This window comes from Lepidochelys olivacea, assembly GCF_965140295.1.
Source record: "Lepidochelys olivacea isolate rLepOli2 genome assembly, chromosome: 3".
Classification (NCBI taxonomy): domain Eukaryota; kingdom Metazoa; phylum Chordata; order Testudines; family Cheloniidae; genus Lepidochelys; species Lepidochelys olivacea.
The window spans coordinates 178096-197096 of record NC_140413.1 but is presented as its reverse complement, the minus strand read 5'-3'; the positions used below and the strand labels follow the sequence as shown (position 1 = coordinate 197096).

Genomic DNA, 19001 nt, shown 5'->3' with positions numbered 1-19001 from the left:
GTAGGCTGAGCTGCTCTATGAATTCTTCCCCAATAAATTGCAAAGAAGTTGTCTGTCCTTACAGAGGGAACTTTGGGACAGCTTTGGAGGACCAATGGCACTCAAGTGGAGCTAGCCTATGTCCACACTACAATGGTCATATTAGCAGCTGACAAGTGGCACTAATTCAAGCTTTAGCTTATAACCCCGGACAAACCAACCAATTTGAATCTAAAGCACCACCACACTCAAGTTAATAAATTGTACAGATGGAACGTGAATTGGGGGTAACTCAAATTAACTTTGCTGTGAAGAAACTCTATGGCACAATGTTCACTAAAGGCTTATGGCTCAATGCTATCAGAAATGATGTTACAAAAACACAAAAGCTTCCATTATGCCAACAAGAAGCAGGCACATAAAAGACAGTATCCCCACTTCAGGGCCATAACCCTGGTATCAGGTGCCAACCTCATTTTACTGATATCCAACCAATTTCCAAATACTTAAAGAAAGGTAAGTAGACAAGGACATAGATTCTAAAGAGACAATACACAAATTCAGGCACACGATGGGATACTGATTGAACAGTGACATTTTACATGTAATTTATGGGTCCCCTGAATACCAGGGTGGATAAAAATCAAGGATTTAAAAAAAAAACAATTTTTTTTTGATAAAACGCTTTTTGGGGAAAAAATAAAACTATCTAAAGATAGTTTTAATTAAAACACATTATAGCTCAAAGATATCTCATCATGGAATAGGGATTATAAATTCTATAGTATGAGACAATATATTCATGTAATGTTTAAGAAAAGTTTTGTAAATACATTCTAATAGTTCACGGATTAGGGACCCAATTTTATGGTGTTCCAGGGGCTTCTGTATAGATTATTTAAATTATTTTTTTATCTACCTATTGGGACTCAGTGCTCAGTCCAGAAGATACCATCAGAGATGCTCGGTTTTGCAGTTCTCAAAATGTGGATTTGTGTCTCCAGAGATAACATGCTTGTTAACAGTAAAAATGTTTTAAAATAAATATATAAAAGGTGAGTAATAAGAGACCTCAACCCTATTGTCCCTCTGCAAACTTGTGTACACAGAGTCAATCCCTTAACTCTCTCTAAAAGTGCAAAGTTTCAAAAAGTTCAGTGAATAGAAGATTGTTGGGGGTGGAATAGATCTGCACAAGGAGAAGAAGTCTGGAGATAAATGTGAGAAAGGAGGGACAGGCAGTAGAAACAAAAGTGAAACTGTTTGAGCAGCACATTCCAGAAGTCCTGAGGTCTTTTTGAGGGTAGCCTTCATTGATTTGAAATCTACCATGCCATTCTCTCACTAGAAGGGAAAATCTATAATGGCAGCAGGCCGTAAGAGATACCCAGTTTGGGAATATTTTAATGAAGTTCCTCAATCTGTGGGTAAGACACGCATGCGTGCAAAATGCAAATGGTGCAACAAAGAAATGTTAAGGCCTAGTTGCCCGAATGAAACATCATGAGAAGTGTTCCTTCTCAGGAGGAAGCTGCGTTGAAGATGATGAAAGGAACATGTCTGAACATGCAGGATCTTCAGGTGGTAATTTTTTTTTTATTTCATACTTCTTTCTTAAGGACTGCCTGTCCTCCTTCTGGACTATTCTTGAATTCTCATGTTTGAGCAAAAAATATAGTTGTTACTTTATGGTACTATCATTTCAGATGCAGTTGTGATAAAAAAAATAAATAGCTGAAATAGGCAGATCTTCCTTTTACAATTTCACCTTTAAAGTAGTACTGAGTGTCAGTGAATGAGCAATGAGTAATATTAAATAAGCAGTATGGTAATAATAATTAAATAACTGCACTGGCTTATTTTGTTTAGGAGAATCCATCCTCAACATACAGGATTCTGAAGACTATCCACCTTCAAGATCACCATCATTTTCTATAGTTTCAGAGTTTTCAGTCACATTATGTATGTCACATAGCCACAGTACATCACCTGTAGCAAAAAGGAAAAAAAATCTCCATCATCCAGAAACAACCATAGATAAATTTGTGATAAGAACCAGCAGATTACAAAAAGAGGTAATTGATGAAAAAATTGCCTGGTTTGTTTATGCAACAAACTCTCCTTTCCCTATGATTGAGAACCCACACTTCATTAACGTGGTTCAGTCATTAAGACCAGGATACAGTCCACCCAACAGAGCAGATGTCGCAGGCAAATTGCTGGATAACTTGTATGAAAGAGAAATTGAGCAGTGTGCAAAAGGTTTAGAGGGTAAAATTGTTAACCTAAGTCTTGATGGGTGGAGCAATGTCCACAATGACCCTGTTGTATGGGCTTGTGTGACAACAGAAGTAGGGAAGGTCTTCCTTACAGAAACAATTGATACATTAGGAAATGCACACACAGCAGAATACTTACAAGAAGTAGCAGTAAAAGCTATAACAAACTGAAAAAAAATGCAAATGTCTAGTACACAGCTTGGTCACAGACAATGCTGCAATTGTATCCAAGATGAGAAGAAATTTAGAAGAGAGTCCCAAGCTAATAACATAAGGTTGCAGTGCTCATCTGATGCAACTCCTAGCCAAAGACTTCAGCATTCCAGAAATAAAGACTAATGTTGTTGAAACTGCAAAACAGTTCCATAACAATCACTTTGCAGCAGCTGCTCTGAAAAAAGTGGGAGAAACCAAGCTAACTCTCATGCGATGGAATTCAGTAGTGGACTGTTTTGAGCACTATATCAAGAACTGTCCTAATCTGATGACAGTTTGTGAACAAAATCGTGAAAAAATAGATGGCACTGTCACAGCCAAAATTCTCAACATCGGGCTTAAGAAAAAGGTTGAACACAGGCTGAGTACCCTGAAGCCTATTCCTGTAGCCTTGAACAAAATGCAGAGAAATAGCTGTTTTACTGCTGACACTGTTGAAATTTGGAAGGAACTGAGTGAGATCTTTAAAAGAGAAATATGCAATGACAGAGTTAAATTACAAGCATTAAAAAAAACGAATGGGACAAGCACTATCTCCAGCTCATTTTCTTGCAAATATTCTCAATACTCTGTACCAGGGTCAAACCTTAATTGCTGAAGAAGAGGAGTTGGCTATGACATGGACATCCAGCAATCATCCCTCCATAACGCCAACTATAATAAACTTCAGAGCTAAGGGTGAACCATTCAAGAAATATATGTTTGCTGATGATGTTTTAAAGAAAGTCACACCAGTGAACTGGTGGAAATCACTTACGCACTTGGATTTAGAGACTGTTGAAGTGATAATCTCACTTTTAACAGCAGTAACTTCTGCCGGTGTATTTTCTTCCTTTGGACTAATTCATTCCAAATTAAGAAATCGTCTGGGACCTGAAAAAGTAGGAAAGCTTGTTTTTCTTTTCCAAATTATGAATAAACAGGAAAATGAAGGTGAAGACAACTGAGTTAGCTGCAGAAACCAATATTTTAGGTTTCTCATGTGTTAAGGAAAAGTTAGCACGTGACTCCATTTTGGTTTGGGGCCCACCATTGTTTAAATGCCAGCACATCATACACCAGGAAGAGTGATCCTTAGATACTGAATCCCTGTGAAAATCCTCCTCCTTGTCTCCAGCCTGCCTTGACTCCCAGTATCTGGTTTTTGTCAGTCTCTAACTCCCTGTCTCTTGGCCTTGATGTGAGGCCTCCCATTCTGATAATAAAAGTTACTGATGCATGGCTTTAGGACCATGCTGTGTAATTAACATACTGGTATAGCACGAGGAATGCACCAAGCAGGGATAGGTGGTAGATAAGACAAGGGTTTGTTTATTGGCTAAGGTTTCTGATGCACGAGGGCAACATGCTTTGCTAAAAAGTATATAACCTTTGTATAATTTGTATTCAGGGTCCCCCCCTGGCTAGCAGGGGGGCACCACGCTCAAGCGTAATAAACTTAGTGTCTCTTGGGAACTCTGCAGTTAGTTTCTGTGCCTCAGCCTAGATTCGAACTGTGCGTGTCCTACCAGGTGTAATTCGCAGCATTGGTGTGCGTGTCCTACCAGGTGTAATTCGTAACACATGTTAACCTGGCTGACATAGTCGATTAAATTTTTGTTTGCTTTTTTGAAAAATATTTCATTTAACTATTGTAGTTAAAAACAATTAACAAAACCAAACCTGATTTTAAAAAACAATGTTTAACTAAACTCAAAAATTCATGTTTATTTTAACAAAAACATGTTTGCTGCTGAAGAAAAAAATCCAGAATACATAACGTCATTTTCGTTAAATATAAGAACATAACAACGGCCATACTGGGTCAGACTAAAGGTCCATCAAGCCCAGTATCCTGTCCTCTGACAATGGCCAATGGCAGGTGCCCCAGAGGGAATGAACAGAACAGGTTATCATCTAGTGATCCATGCCGTGTCACCCAATCCCAGCTTCTGGCAAACAAAACAATTTAAATATCTGTCTGGTAACGTTCTCCTCCTAATATAGCATGGCAAGAAAATCCTCCAAATATTAATGATTAACCTGTTAAATTAGAGAGAGTTCGCCTCCCAATGACTTCATAAATACCTGCTTCAATTACATTTGGTAAATGAAATAACCAATCATTGATTTTCTCATATAGCTGTAAAACTAATCTGAAAAGTTTTCAAAAGAAATAACTTTAAAAATGTATAGTGTGTACCTTCTAAAAACGAAACCTAGATCTCTGAGTTGTGAAGAATACGTATTAAGCTTATAACAACCAACAAGAATGTACTTTTATGTAGAAATCCATCATTAAATAGAGTCTTCCTGAGTAGTGATTTAAATCATGATTTAAGTTTGATTTGAATCAAATCCACCCTGCTGAACACTGTTTGAATCTTGCAGAAGTATTTGTAATTAACAACCATCAACAATTCCAGTACAGTTATGTGTCTGATAAGATGTTAATCAAGGTGCTTACAGATGCACAAGGATAAAGAGGGGTCAGCCTCAGCACCAAATGTCCATGTGCTGTGTGTGGAAAAGTGTATTCCCGCTGCTAAAACTCTATTACAGGTTTCAGAGTAGCAGCCGTGTGAGTCTGAGCAGCCGTGTAAGTATCCACAAAAAGAACAGGAGGACTTGTGGCACCTTAGAGACAGACAAATGCATGCATCTGATGAAGTGAGCTGTAGCTCATGAAAGCTTATGCTCAAATAAATTTGTCTGTCTCTAACCTATGTTAGGAAACTGATCTAGCAGAAGTTTGCTTGACTAGGGATTGGTCCTGTGCTTTGAGCTGCTGAAACCAGAAGAGCATCTGCCTAGATGCTAACATTTAAACTTCTTTCAAGTTCAGGCATTCAAATATTATAATATTGCAAGGCATTGAAAATTATGTGAGTCTAGACAGAGCTTGAGCGTGACATGAGAGCCAGGTGCACGCACAGATCAACTCAGAAAGGGCCTACCCATAGAAACGTCTTAATTAATTAGCCTCTCACAGTTTGTATGGCAACTTCCACCTTCTCTGTATGTGTATCTATCTATATACCTTCTTATTATTGGTTCCATTCTATGCAGCCGATGAAGTGAGCTGTAGCTCACGAAAGCTTCTGCTCTAATAAATTGTTAGTCTCTAAGGTGCCACAAGTCCTCCTGTTCTTTTTGCGGATACAGACTAACACGGCTGCTACGCTGAGACCCGACATAGATTGTTATTATCTATATTAACACAGTGCCTAGGAGCCCTAGTCGTGGTCCAGGACCGCACCGTGCTCGGCCCTGTACAAACACGGAACCAAACATGCTCCCCTACCCCTGAGAGTTTACAACCTAAGTTTAGGGAAGAGACACCAGGTGGACGCAGACCCGCGGACGTGGAATACAAGGCAACGCGATGACAGGCTACGGTCTCCGTTACTCGCTTTGTGGTTTGCGCCTTCTCCACCCGCAGGGACAAGCTGCCCCTCTCCGGCCGAGAGCCCGCCGGTAACTCGAGCGGGGCTCCCCCGGGCACGGAGACACCCTGCCCCAGAGAGCTCACGGCCCACTCTGAAACAAGGCGCAACGAGTCAGTGGGGCACGGGGGGGAGCTGCGGGACGCGCTCAGCCGGGGCTGCCACTTGGCCCCGGGGCCCAGGGGCCGGCGGGGGCGCGGGGCGACGGGGCGGGGGCGGGCAGCCGGGCGGGCCGCGGGGGGCCGGGCAGAGGGGGCGGGCCGCAGGCACTTACCGAACAGCCGCCGCTCCGCATGGCGCGCGCCCAACTCGCGCCTCATCGCTGTGCGCCCCTCACAAACAAACATCAGCGATCTTCACCCACGTGACCCAAACAGGCTCGTGGTGACATCATCTCGGCGCGCCTCCACCATGGCGTCAAACGCTCCGCAAGAGCGGCCGTTTCCGAGCGTGCCACGCCCCCTCCCACTCTGGCGGGCCAGGGCCAGGGCCAGCCCCCGCCCCCGCCCCCGCCCCCGGGCAGGAGCAGGAGGCACCGTGCGGCTGTGACCGCAGCCCGAGGCGGCGCGCGCCCGGGGGCGCTTCCCCGCCCTCTGCTGCCAGCCCCCTAGCGCATGGCTGGCCCCACATCCCCCCTTGCCGCAGTCCGTGGGCTCCCCGCGGTGCCTTCAAGCCTTTGCCTTGGGGCCCTGCCTAGCCTAGCCCCAGGAAAACCAGTCTCCTGGGAGGCACCTCTGCTGTGAGCCCTTCAGAAGCCAGCTGGCTGCCAGGCCCAGGCGGGTGGCCAGCGGTGAGTATTGCTCACTGAGCCTACGCTACTACTGGCAGCTGGAGGGGCAGGGGAGGACTGGGTGGCAGGAGTGGAGTTATGGGAGCTGGAGCGAGAGGCTGCCTGTGCAGTCTCCTCCGCATCATGAACTACGACTGAATCCTCTTCTGAGCCGACTGAATCCAGGTTTTCTCACACCCCTCCTCCCCCCCCACCACCACACACACACAAACCCACCAGCAGGAGAGTGGGTTGGGGTGTGTGAGAAAACCTGGATTTGTGCTGGAAGTGGCCCACCTTGATTATCATACACCTTGTAAGGAGAGTGCTCACTTTAGATAAGCTATTACCAGCAGGAGAGTGGGGTGGGAGGAGGTATTTTTTCATGCTTTGTGTGTACATAAAAAGATCTTCTACACTTTCCACAGTATGCATCCGATGAAGGGAGCTGTAGCTCACGAAAGCTTATGCTCTAATAAATTGGTTAGTCTCTAAGGTGCCACAAGTCCTCCTGTTCTTTTTGCGGATACAGACTAACACGGCTGCTACTCTGAAACCTATCTTTTGAGTAGCCATCAAACTCTCACCATAATGGTCCTGCATTCCCATTTGTGTCCTTTAGGGTGTGTCTCGCCTAGATTATAAACCCAGAAAGGACCATTGTAATCATCTAGTTTGATTTACAAGTGTGTTGTTAGAACATAGAATCATATAGGACTGGAAGGGACCTCGAGAGGTCATCTAGTCCAGTCCCTGGCACTCCTGGTAGGACTAAGTTATCTACAGCAGGGGTCTCAACCTCAATTTACCTTAGGGCCAGTGCCAGTCCTCAAATCCTCCCAGTGGGCCAATAATGTCACTCATGCTGCCCAGAACCTGCCCCCCCAAACTCCGCCCCCCACCTGCCTAAGGCTCTGGGATAGGGTAACCAGATGTCCCATTTTTATAGGGACAGTCCTGTTTTTTGGGACTCTCTCTTATGTAGGTGCCCATTACCCCCCACCCCTTGTCCCGTTTTTTCACAGTTGCTGGTCATCCTACTCTGGGAGGGAGTTTGGGTGAGGGAGGAGGTCTGGGGTAGGGGATTGGGGTGCAGGGTGAAGGCTCCAGAAGGGAGTTTGGGTGCAGAAGGGGTGAGAGGTTGGACTCTGGGAGGGAGTCTGGGTGGGAGAGGAGGTCTGGAGTGCAGGCTCTGGGATGGAGTTTGGATGCTGGGTGCAGGCTCTGGGCTGGGGCAGGGGATGGGGGAGGCAGGAGGATGGGGTGGGGTTGCAGGCTCTGGGAGGGAGCCTGGAGGTGTGAGGGTTGTGTGGGAAAGGGGAGGGGGTGCAGGCTCCAGGAGGGGGTTGGGGTGTGTGGCGCTTACATGGGGCTTCAAAGCAGGGTGGGCAGGGTCAGGGGGGCCTCCACACACTGCTGCACCGCCCCCACAGCTTCCCATTGGCCGCAGAGGCGCTCGGGGCGGGGGCAGCATGAAGAGGCACAGCCCTGCCCCGCCCTGGGGCCACAGGGAGTGGCTGGTAGATACATGGAGCGAGCAGACAAAAGCTGCTCAGCTCTACTGCGCTGCCAGTGGTGACTGGGGCCCTGGGTCATTTTAAATCACCCGGGGCGGAGTGCCCCGTAGCGGCAGGCAGGGCCAAGGGAGAGACCAGGCCCCAAAATTGCTGGAGCCACGTGGGCCACATTGGAGAGGTTCTCAAGCTGCAGATGGCCCGTGGGCTGGGAGTTTGAGACCTCTGATTTAGACCATCCCTGACAGGTGTTTGTGGGGGAGGGATAGCTCAGTGGTTTGAGCATTGGCCTGCTAAACCCAGGGTTGTGAGCTCAATCCTTGAGGGGGCCATTTAGGGATCTGGGGCAAAAATTGGGGATTGGTCCTGCTTTGAACAGGGGGTTGGACTAGATGACCTCCTGAGGTCCCTTCCAACCCTGATATTCTATGATTCTATGAATCTCCATCACTGGAGATTTTTAAGAGCAGATTAGACAACCTCCCTAGGCACTTTATTACATTGTTTAACCACCCTGACAGTTAGGAAGTTTTTCCTAGTGTCCAGCCTAAACCTCCCATGCTAGCTAATGCGTTATAGAAGGCTAGTTTAATGGCTGAAGCACAAGCCTAAGGTTTGAGAGACTTGGGATCAATTTCCTGCTCTATCAGAGACTTCCTGTGTAACCTTGAGCAAGTCACTTAGCCTATTTGTAAATGGGGATAATAATACTTTTCTATTTCATGGTGGTGTTGTGAGGATAAAGATGGTGAAGTTCTCAGATACTGTAATAATAGGAGCCAGCCATACAAGAACCTTAGAAAAAAGCCTAGTGTAAACAAGGCAGTGAAAACTTTAACAGGTGGTAAGTTGGTTACCTTAAAACCAAAAAAGTTCCAACATATTAGCTAACATACATCTTTAAATCCTAGTTAAACAAAGTCTAGCATTCACATATTGGTAAACTGAGGAGAGTCTAGAGGTTGTTTTAGGAGTTGTGCCAATAAGTTCATTTGTATTAAGTCAACCGTTTATACTTCCACTTTCTTCTTTCAGCATTAAATGGACAAGTGAAAAATTTTCAGCCTCTCCTCATTGCCTTGGTCTCCTTGTCTGTTTCCTTCACTCTGATTTTTCTCTCTAGAACTCCAATCTCCTTTCCCCTTCTTTAGGATTTTTTCCCCTTCAGATTAATTCTCAATAAATATTTATCGTTTGTATTTGGGATAAAAAAAGATGATGCTGTCTCATCATACAGTGATAACACTCTTTCCATTCCACTAGTATTTTTGGATGGCGTTAAACGGAGGTTAGACATTTTAAAATCAGCAAGTCCAGATAACTTGCTTCCAAGAGTTTTAAAAGTGCTTGCTGAGGAGCTCGCTGGACCATTACTGTTGATTTTCAATCAGTCTGTAAGCACTGGAGAAGTTCCAGACGATTGGAAGAAAGCTAATTTTTTAAAAGGGTAAATGGGATGACCCAGGTAATTAAGAGACTGTCAGCCTGACACTGATCCCAGGCAAGATAATGGAGTGGCTGATATGGGACTCAATTGATAAAGAACTAAGGGAGGGTAATGTAACTAATGCAAATCAACATGGGTTTATGGAAAATAGATCCTGTCAAATTAACTAGATATCTTTTTTTGATGAGATTACAAATTTGGTTGATAAACATAATAGTGCTTACATAATATAATAGGCATCATCTGTAAGGGCTTGACTTGCTATTGCACAACATTTTGACTAGAAAATTAGAACTATACAAAATGAAATTGGCACACATTAAATGGATTAAAAACTGGCTAACTGATAGGTCTCAACAGGTAACTGTAAACGGGGAATTGTCATCAAACAGATCTGTTTCCATGGGGCCCTTATGGGACTGGTTCTGGGACCTACGCTATTTAACATTTTTATTAATAACCTGAAAGAAAATATAAAAATTGGGGAAATGGTAAATAATGAAGAGAGCAGGTCACTGGTTCAGAGCAATCTAGATCACTTGGTAAACAGCACAGGAAAACAATGTGTTTTAATACAGCTAAATGTAATATATGCATCTTGGAACAAAGAATGTAGGCCATGTGTACAGGATGGGAGACTCTATCCTGGGAAGCAGTGACTTTGACAAAGATTTGGGGGTTATAGTGGATAATCAGCTAAACATGAGCTCTCAGTGTGATGCTGTGGCCAAAAGAGCTAATGTGATTCTGGAATGCATAAATTGGGGAATTTCGAGTAGGGGTAGAGAGGTTATTTTATGTCTGTATTTTGCACTAGTATGACCACTGTTGGAATTCTGTGTCCCTTTCTGGTGCCCACAATTCAAGAAGGATGTTAATAAATTGGAGTGAGTTCAGAGAAGAACCACGACAACGATTAAAGGAGTAGAAAACATGCCTCATAGTTATAGATTCAAGGAACTCAATCTATTTATTGTAACAAAGAGAAAGCTAAGGGGTGATTACAGTCTAAGTATAGATCTCTATCATATATGGATAACAAATATTTAACAATGGGCTCTTCAGTCTATCAGAGAAAGGCATACCATCATCCAATGGCCGGACGTTAAAGATAAACAAGTTCAGACTGGAAATAAGGTGTACATTTTTAACAAGTTAAGTCCAAAGCAGACTGAAGAGTTAGAAAGGGATCTCACAAAACTGGGTGACTGGGCAAGAAAATGGCAGATTAAATTCAATATTCATAAATGCAAAGTAATGCACATTGGAAAATCTCAATTACACATACAAAATTATGGGGTCTAAATGAGTTGTTACCACCCAGGGGAAAGATCTTGGAGTTATTTATGATAGTTCTCTGAAAACATCCGCTCAATGTGCAATGGTAGTCAAAAAATCTAACAGAATCCTAGAAACCATTAGGAAAGAGATAAGCCAGAAAATATCATAATGCCATTATATAAATCCACTGTGCTCCCACACCTTGAATAAGGCATGCAGTTCTGTTCGCCCCATCTCAAAAAAGATATATTAGAATTGGAAAAAGTACAGAGAAGGGCAACAAAAATGATTAGGAGCACAGATCAGCTTCTATACGAGGAGGGATTAAAAAGACTTGGACTGTTCAGCTTGGAAAAGAGATGACTGAGGTGATATAGTATAGAGCTTTATAAAAGCAGGAATGGTGTGGAAAAATTAATAAGGACATGTTATTTACCCATTCACATAACACAAGAACCAGGTGTCACCCAATGAAATGAATAGGCTGGGTTTAAACAAATGGAAGTACTTCTTTACACAACACACAGTCAACCTGTGGAACTCATTGCCAGGAGATGCTGTTAAGGGCAAAAGTATAACTGAGTTTAAAAAAAAATAGATACGTTATAGAGGATAGGTCCAATCATGGCTACTAGCCAGATGGTCAAGGATGTAATCCATGCTCTGGGTGTCCCTAAACCTCTGACCGCTAGAAGCAGGGACTGGATAATAGGGTCACTCAGTACATTGCCCTGTTCTGTTCACTCCCTCTGAAGCGTCTGGCAGCGGGCATGGGCATCCGCCGAAGACAGGATACTGGTCTAGATGGACCATCAGTCTGACCCCGTATGGCCGTTCTTATGTAGCTGATCACAAGGATCCCTCTTGGTCTTAGACTCTTTGAATGAATGTATCCTTCTCTCCCCTTTCTGCGCTGACTCCTCTCCTCCCCGATCTTGCACGGAATTCCTCCTTCCCTTTCCTCTCACGTCTGCTTTCTTCCCCTTCCCCAATCTCACCTTCCCGTCTTCTCTCTTTCCGCAGGCAGCAACCACTGGTGGCCAGTAAAGCCACCGGACCCCCTTGCAGTCAAGGCCCCCGCTGCTCGGGCATCCGCTGGAGGGGTGACCCCACAGCTCTATTCTCGCCGTTGCCCCGAAGACACGAAGCTCTCTTCGTGCTGGGCTCCCACACGGCCACCTCAACCGTCGCTCACGCCGGGCGCCCGCGGCCCCCCATCCCGCCGCAGGCTGTTGCGCTGGGAGGCGACAAGCGGTTCCGCGGGCTCGCGCGGCCGCGCCGGGAGGCTCGTGGGAGAAAGGTGGGGGCGCTGGGCACTGCCGGGGCGGCGGGGAGCCCTTGTCGACAGGCAGAGCCCGGGAGCGAGTCGCGCCCCCGCCGGAAGCCCGCCCCGCCCCGCCCGGAAGCGCTGTTCGATCTGTTCCGGAAGCGGCGTTAGCAAGATGGCGGCGGCGGAGCGGGCGGCCCGGAAGCGCTGTTCGATCTGTCCCGGAAGCGGAAGTAGTGTTAGCAAGATGGCGGCGGAGCAGGCGGCGGCGGGAGCCGGCTCCGAGTCTTGCGCCCCACCGGTGTGCGTGCTGGTGCTGGGCATGGCGGGCTCTGGGAAAACCACCCTGGTGCAGGTGATGAGCTTAGAGCCGGGGGAGGGGCCCCGCTCCCGGGCCGGGGGGCAGGCGGCTGCGGGGGGTGGGGAAGCGAGGTCTCCTCCTTTTCTTTGATCTCTCCCTCTCCTCCTCCTCCTCAGAGGCTCACGGCCCATTTGCACAGCCAGAATTCCCCGCCCTACGTCGTCAACCTGGACCCTGCTGTGCGCGAGCTGCCTTTTGCAGCCAACATCGGTGAGTAGCTCGCGCTGCGCGCTCTGGCTCCTGGGGCAGATGCGCTTTTGTCAGTCTCTGTTGATGCCCTTTCATGCAACCCTGTTATAGGAAGCGCTGAGTCAGAGCAAATAACTGGTGGTTTAATATACAGCCTCCTCCGACTACTAAGCCTATTTGTTCATCCCAGTCACGTTTCTAAGGCAAGTGTAACACCTCCCAGTTCATAATGTCACATGCAGTTGAGGATTGAGCAGAATGCGCTCTTTCTCTTTTTCCCTTACCCATGAAAGATTTATCTAGTAGTGCTGTCTCTGTGCCTGGTCCTGTTTGAGAGGGCTCTGGGTTGTAGGCAGGTTGTGATGAATACTGGGTTTTGCTAGTTTCCCTTTAAAATCATAGATACACTGAATTGCACATCTAGTAAGTTTTGTATTCTTAATACGTTTGTAGTTTTTGTATATCTTTGTTCAGAAATGGGAAGTTGGATGCTGTGAGGTAGTTGGCTAGGTGGGTTGTTGGAAGAGTCTGAATGCTAATGTGGGAGTTTATTTAGGGTAGGCTAATGCGGTATAACTAGGGAGAAAAGGGTTTATTTATTTTTTTGCATTGCACAAGCAACTAAAGGCTTGAGTCAGGATTGGAGCCCCATTGTTCTGGGCATAGTACAGATGCTCAGGTAAACAGCCCCTGATTTGGAAAGTTTGCTGTCTAATTTGGAAGAAGCTGTAACAAACAATGGAGAAAATGAGGAATGAAGGACAAGAGTAGTAGTAACATGAGGTGGTTCTGAAGCATTTGAAAGCTTTCTCTTTTATTTATAAATTAAAGAGATTGGCAGTTGCCACTTAGTTTAGCCATTTTCAATTTGTGACTTCCTTTGTGCATCACAGAAGGAGTCTTGAGGGAGGAAGCTGAAGGACAAGACTAATAGCCTTTCAGAATATTTAGAGAAGAGCATTCTATTTTTAAGGATTGGTGTGCAAGGAAATGCAAAGACATTGCAGAAGGGGACAAATGAGTGAACAAGATTTTCAACTTTGAAACTGAAAAAGTAAAAAATATAAACTGCCTATCAAGAAGCACTTGATGAGTGGAGGTTATTTCAGTTTGGTATGCCCTTCATTTGTGATATTCAGATTGGATTAAACAGAGCATTGGAGGATACTTTAACCCCAGGTTGCCCTCTACAGTGTAAGGGAGTGAAGCTTTCAGACTTCCTTTTCCTGGTTTGGGTAAGGGAATGCTACATAACAGCTCTGTCTTCTATTTCAGTCTGTTTTAATCACTGGGAACAGCCGTGTTCTAGCTTAGGCATATGGACTACATGTTGTTTCCGTAGCACTCGGAACTGGGCAGGCACTTTCCAGAGATATAATTGATGTTGCTGGCCTGAAGAATTTAAAATCTAAATAGATTTAAGTGAACCAAAAAACCCACATAAGTTATGAAAGAAAATTAGGTGGGTGGGGGAAGGATGCCCATGGTTCCAGTGAAAGCAAGTGGCTGCTTAGATAGATGTGTCTTGACCGATTGTGTTGTATCATATTTACTTATTTAAAAAGTAAATTTTTGGGTGGCTCTTGGGGTTTAATTTTTACTTTCTGCACAGCACATAAACTCTTAGCCTCAATAATATTTTGTGTCAAATAGATTAGGATTCATTCAAAAAAGAATTATATCTATATGAATAATTTACACATTCAAAATCAAACTAGGACTAAAAAGGGATGGAAACTTTCCTACTTCAGGGCATAAAACAACCACCAGCTGCCTGAGGTTAGGAAGAAACTTCCCCCTGTGCATATTATTCCATAACTGTCAACTATGGGGTGTCAAGCACCTTTCTGTAAAGTATCTGGTATTGACTACAGGCAGATGTGGGTGACTGGACTAAAATAAACTACTGGTCAGATCCATCGTGGTAATTCCTATATTTCTGTGACATGGGAAGGGGATGATATAGTGGTAACAAAAGAATGTGAACTGGAGAGTACAGAGGGGTGGATGGTGGGTGGCTGAAAAATGAAAGGTTAGAAAATGAGAGTGAGAAACACAGTGGGCAATGGGAGGGAGTGAAGTGTTTCCAGTGCTAGATGAGGGGTGGATTTAGAGGATTACAAGCAAACAGTGCTGTAGAGAACTATAAATTATTGCTTTACAGCAGTGGTTCTCAAACTGTGGGTCGGGACCCCGTTTTAATGGGGTCACCAGGACTGGCTTAGACTTTCCGGGGTCCAGGGCTAAAGCTGAAGCCCAAGTCCCACTGCCCGGGGCTGAAGCCAAAACTCGAGGACTTCAGCCCTAGGCACTGGGGCTCAGGTTACAGTCCCCCTGACTGGGGCTGAATCCTCTGGGCTTTGCCCCTTATCCCCACAGGGGTGGGTGTGGAACTTGGGTTGGGCTCAAGCTTCAGTTCCTCCTCCTGTGTTTGTGCAGTAGTTTTTGTTGTCAGAAGGGGGTCACGGTGCAATGAAGTATTAGAATCCCGCTTTACAGCCGTCAAGAGTGTTGGATTCCTCACTGTTCAGATAAATGCACATGTTCTGTTCACCATCGTATTTAGATCTAGCCCTGCTGAAAGCAAATCTAATACGAACGGTGATTATCAAACATGTAAACTATTTGGAGGTCTCGTGTATCAATGTGATGTTTTACAAGTATGGTGGGGGTGGCTAGTGTCGATGAAGTATTAAAGTCCTCTGTGAAACTAGTCCCACATGTACTGGCTTCCTTCATTGAGGCAGGGAGGGGAGGGGGAATGCTTACACCTGGAGAGCTGTCTTTCCCCTCTCATCACATTATTATAATTTATTCAGTTGTTACTTTATCACTTTATTGTTTTCTAGATATCAGAGACACAGTGAAGTACAAAGAAGTCATGAAACAGTATCCTTTTTCTTTGCTTAAGATCACCTCTGCATACTCAACTCCTACAGACACAGACGACCATCTCTGTACACTGGGCAAAACAGAGAGAATTGTTTTGGGGTTGCTCATGGGTAAAATGTAGCCAGAGACGGTGAGAATTTAACACAGGATACTGGTTGGGCTGGGTAGGTTGGAAAATGAGGGCTTTGGTTTGCTTGTTGGCTGCTCCTGGGATGTGAAGTTAGAATGAAAATGTGTAATAAGGCCATCATGTCACTTAGATCATTTGTTTCCTTCCTGTAGTAATATCTGCCCCAGACCTACTGTTGTAGTGCTTGGGGAATGAAGATTTGCACTTTGTGCCAGTGATTTTATGCCCAGTCAGTTCTCTGCCCTCTCAAAAGCAACAGGGATAGGAGCAGGTATTCGCTTCTTTGGTCGTGCCAGCCTGCAAACCCAATTCTGTGTGTCTAAGGGAAAAAAAACAACCCCCACCAAACACCCTCCTACTTCTCCATAGTGAGGGAGACTAAAGGATCAATTTTTGCAGGATTTAAGCAGTGGGTTTTTTAAAGAGGTTTCTATCCCTTGTAGTTTAGAAGAGTAACTTTCCATATTGTTTACCGAACATAGGCTGAAACGCTGCTATCTTCTTGAATGTTTAGGCCACGGTTCTAGAGTCTCTTGCAGTGCAGTGATTTTTTTCAAGCAGCAGCAGAGTGAAATTAACATGAGTGGAGCTATTTGCTTGGAAGGAGGAATTAAAACTAGAGTATGGAGGGGAGAGAGTGCCCCTGCAGTACCACAGTGGCCTGATCTGAAGGGGTGTTTGGGAAGAGGTAAAACAGCTGCTTCTTTCCAGAAACAAGAATGGAAAGTGTGGAGAGGGCTTCAGATTTCTCTCCCACTGGTCAATAGTTGATGTAAAAGACGGAGTCCCTGTGCAGGGTCCAGAGCTGGCACCCTGGTAAGAATACTAAAGTCTGGCTTTCATAAATGAAAATGAAGTAAGGCTTTTGATGTGGATTATTTAACATTTGTACGTAGTGCAAGTGTGGATAACGAGTACTTGAGGTTAGACTCCTAGCTATTGTTTAGGTGTGACTAGTAGTTTTGGTGGGGTATGTGGTTAGTGATTAAGACTTAATTTCAGAAAGGGGGACTACACAAAAATGAAGAAGTTAGTGAAACAGAAATTAAAAGGTACGGTGCCAAAAGTGAAATCCCTGCAAGCTGCATAGAAATGTTTTAAAGACACCATACTAGAGACTCAATTTAAATGTATACTCCAAATTAAAAAACGTAGTAAGAGAAGCAAAAAAGTGCCACCATGACTAAACAACAAAGTAAAAGAAGCAGTGAGAGACAAAAAGGCATTCTTTAAAAAGTGGAAGTTAAATCCTAGTGAGGAAAATAGAAAGGAGCATAAATTCTGGCAAATGAAGTGTAAAATTTATAATTAGGAAGGCCAAAAAAGAATTTGAAAAACAGCTAGCCAAAGACTCAAAAACTAATAGCAAAATTTTACTTTTAGCTGGAAGCCTGCTAAAAAACCAGTGGGGCCACTGGACAATCGAGAGGCTAAAGGAGCACTTAAGGAAGATAAGGCTATTGTGGAGAAATTAAATGAATTCTTTGCATCTGTCTTCACAGCTGAGGATTTGTGGGAGATTCCCAAAGCTGAGCCATTCTCTTTAGATGACAAATCTGAGGAAGTCTCCCAGATTGAGGTGTCATTAGAGGAGGTTTTGGAACAAATTGGTAAACTAAACAGTAATAAATCACCAGGATGAGATGGTATTCACCAAGAGTTCTGAAGGAACTCAAATGTGAAATTGCAGAACTACTAACTGTAGTTTGTAACCTATCATTTAAATCATCTTCTGTACCAAATGACTAGCAATGACGAAGGCTGCGAGTCTGTCACGGATTCTGTGACTGATGCAGCAGCTGGTGCTGGCTCAGGGGCTGCCCCTAGGCCAGCAGCAGCAGTCTGGGGGTGTGTGGGGGGGACTCAGAGCTAGGAGCAGGGGGTTGGAGGCTGCGTGGGGTCAGGACGCTTACCTCGGGGTCAGAGGCTCCCTAACTCCCACTGACATGGCCCCACTGCAGCTCTGAGGCGATGGAGGGGTTGGGGGGGGGGGTCCTCTATGCTGTCCGCATCTGCAGGCTCCGCCCCTGCAGCACCCATTGGCTGCGGTTCCCAGCCAATGGGATCTGCTGCAGCTGGTGCTTTTTGTGGGAATAGTGGAGCTCCTGCCCTGCTCCCTCTGCTGCCTAGGAGCTGCAGGGATGTGGAGCCGGGTAGGAAGCCCCTGCCAGTCCATTCCCCCTCCACCACCCCCAGCACCAACGGGGGTCCTATGCCACCCGGCCTGGTCCCTCCCCTCCCTCCCCAAACATCTGTGGCTCTCTCCCACCCCCGCCCCCCTGGGCAAACTGGTTGAAACTATAGTGAAGAACAAAATTGTCAGACATAGATGAACATTTTTGTTGGGGAAGAGTCAACATGGTTTTTGTAAAAGGAAATCATGCCACGCCAATCTATTAGAATTTTTGAGGGTGTCAACAAGCATGTGGACAAGGGGGATCCAGTGGATATAGTGTACTTAGATTTTCAGAAAGCCTTTGACAAGGTCCCTCACCAAAGGCTCTTAAGCAAAGTAAGCTGTCTTGGGATAAGAGGGAGGTCCTCTCATGGATTAGTAACTGATTTAAAAGATATGAAACAAAGGGTAGGAATGAATTATCAGTTTTCCGAGTGGAGAGAGGTGAATAATGGTGTCCCCCAGGGGTCTGTACTGGGATCAGTCCTATTCAAAATATTCATAAAATTATCTGGAAAAAGGGGTAAACAGTGAGGTGGCCAAATTTGCAGATGATACAAAACTACTCAGGATAGTTAAGTCCCAAGCAGACTGCAAAGAGCTAGAAAAGGTTTTCACAAAACTGGGTGACCGGGCAACAAAATGGCAGATGAAATTCAGTGTTGATAAATGCAAAGTAATGCACTTTGGAAAACATAATCCCAACCATACATATAAATGAGGGGTTCTAAATTAGCTGTTACCACTCAAGAAAGAGATCTTGGGGTTGTGGATAGTTCTGAAAACATCCTCTCAATGTACAGCGACAGTCAAAAAAGTGAACAGAATGTTGGGAATCATTAAGAAAGGGATAGATAATAAGACAGAAAATATCATATTGCCTCTATATAAATCCATGGTACACCCACATCTTGAATACTGTGTGCAGATGTGGTCATCCCATCTCATAAAAGATATATTGGAATTGGAAAAGGTTTAGAAAAGGGCAAAAACAATTATTAGGGGTATGGAACGGCTTCCATATGAGGAAAGATTAATAAGAATGGGACTTTTCATCTTGGAAAAGAGATGAGTAA

General features: G+C 44.8%; 2 protein-coding genes across 4 annotated transcripts in view; one reads left to right on the top strand and one right to left on the bottom strand.

The window, feature by feature from the left end:
• ZNF512 (zinc finger protein 512) overlaps nt 1-6282 on the bottom strand; it is a 64459-nt gene extending 58177 nt beyond the window's left edge. The window contains 2 exon segments of the mRNA XM_084624063.1: nt 3232-3347; nt 6174-6282. Of these exon segments, the coding sequence (XP_084480189.1) occupies nt 3232-3347; nt 6174-6194 (137 nt within the window). The 5' untranslated portion in view covers nt 6195-6282.
• A 4295-nt stretch (nt 6283-10577) lies between these two features.
• Nucleotides 10578-19001, top strand: part of GPN1 (GPN-loop GTPase 1) — a 74157-nt gene continuing 65733 nt past the window's right edge. Inside the window, exons 1-3 of one of the 3 annotated variants that reach the window (XM_084624064.1) lie at nt 10578-12210; nt 12655-12748; nt 15577-15616. In XM_084624064.1, the coding sequence (XP_084480190.1) occupies nt 11794-12210; nt 12655-12748; nt 15577-15616 (551 nt within the window). In that variant the 5' untranslated portion in view covers nt 10578-11793. Of the gene's footprint in view, nt 12211-12337; nt 12533-12654; nt 12749-15576; nt 15617-19001 lie in introns of those variants that run through there. The other 2 variants (XM_084624065.1, XM_084624066.1) reach the window with 2 other exon arrangements.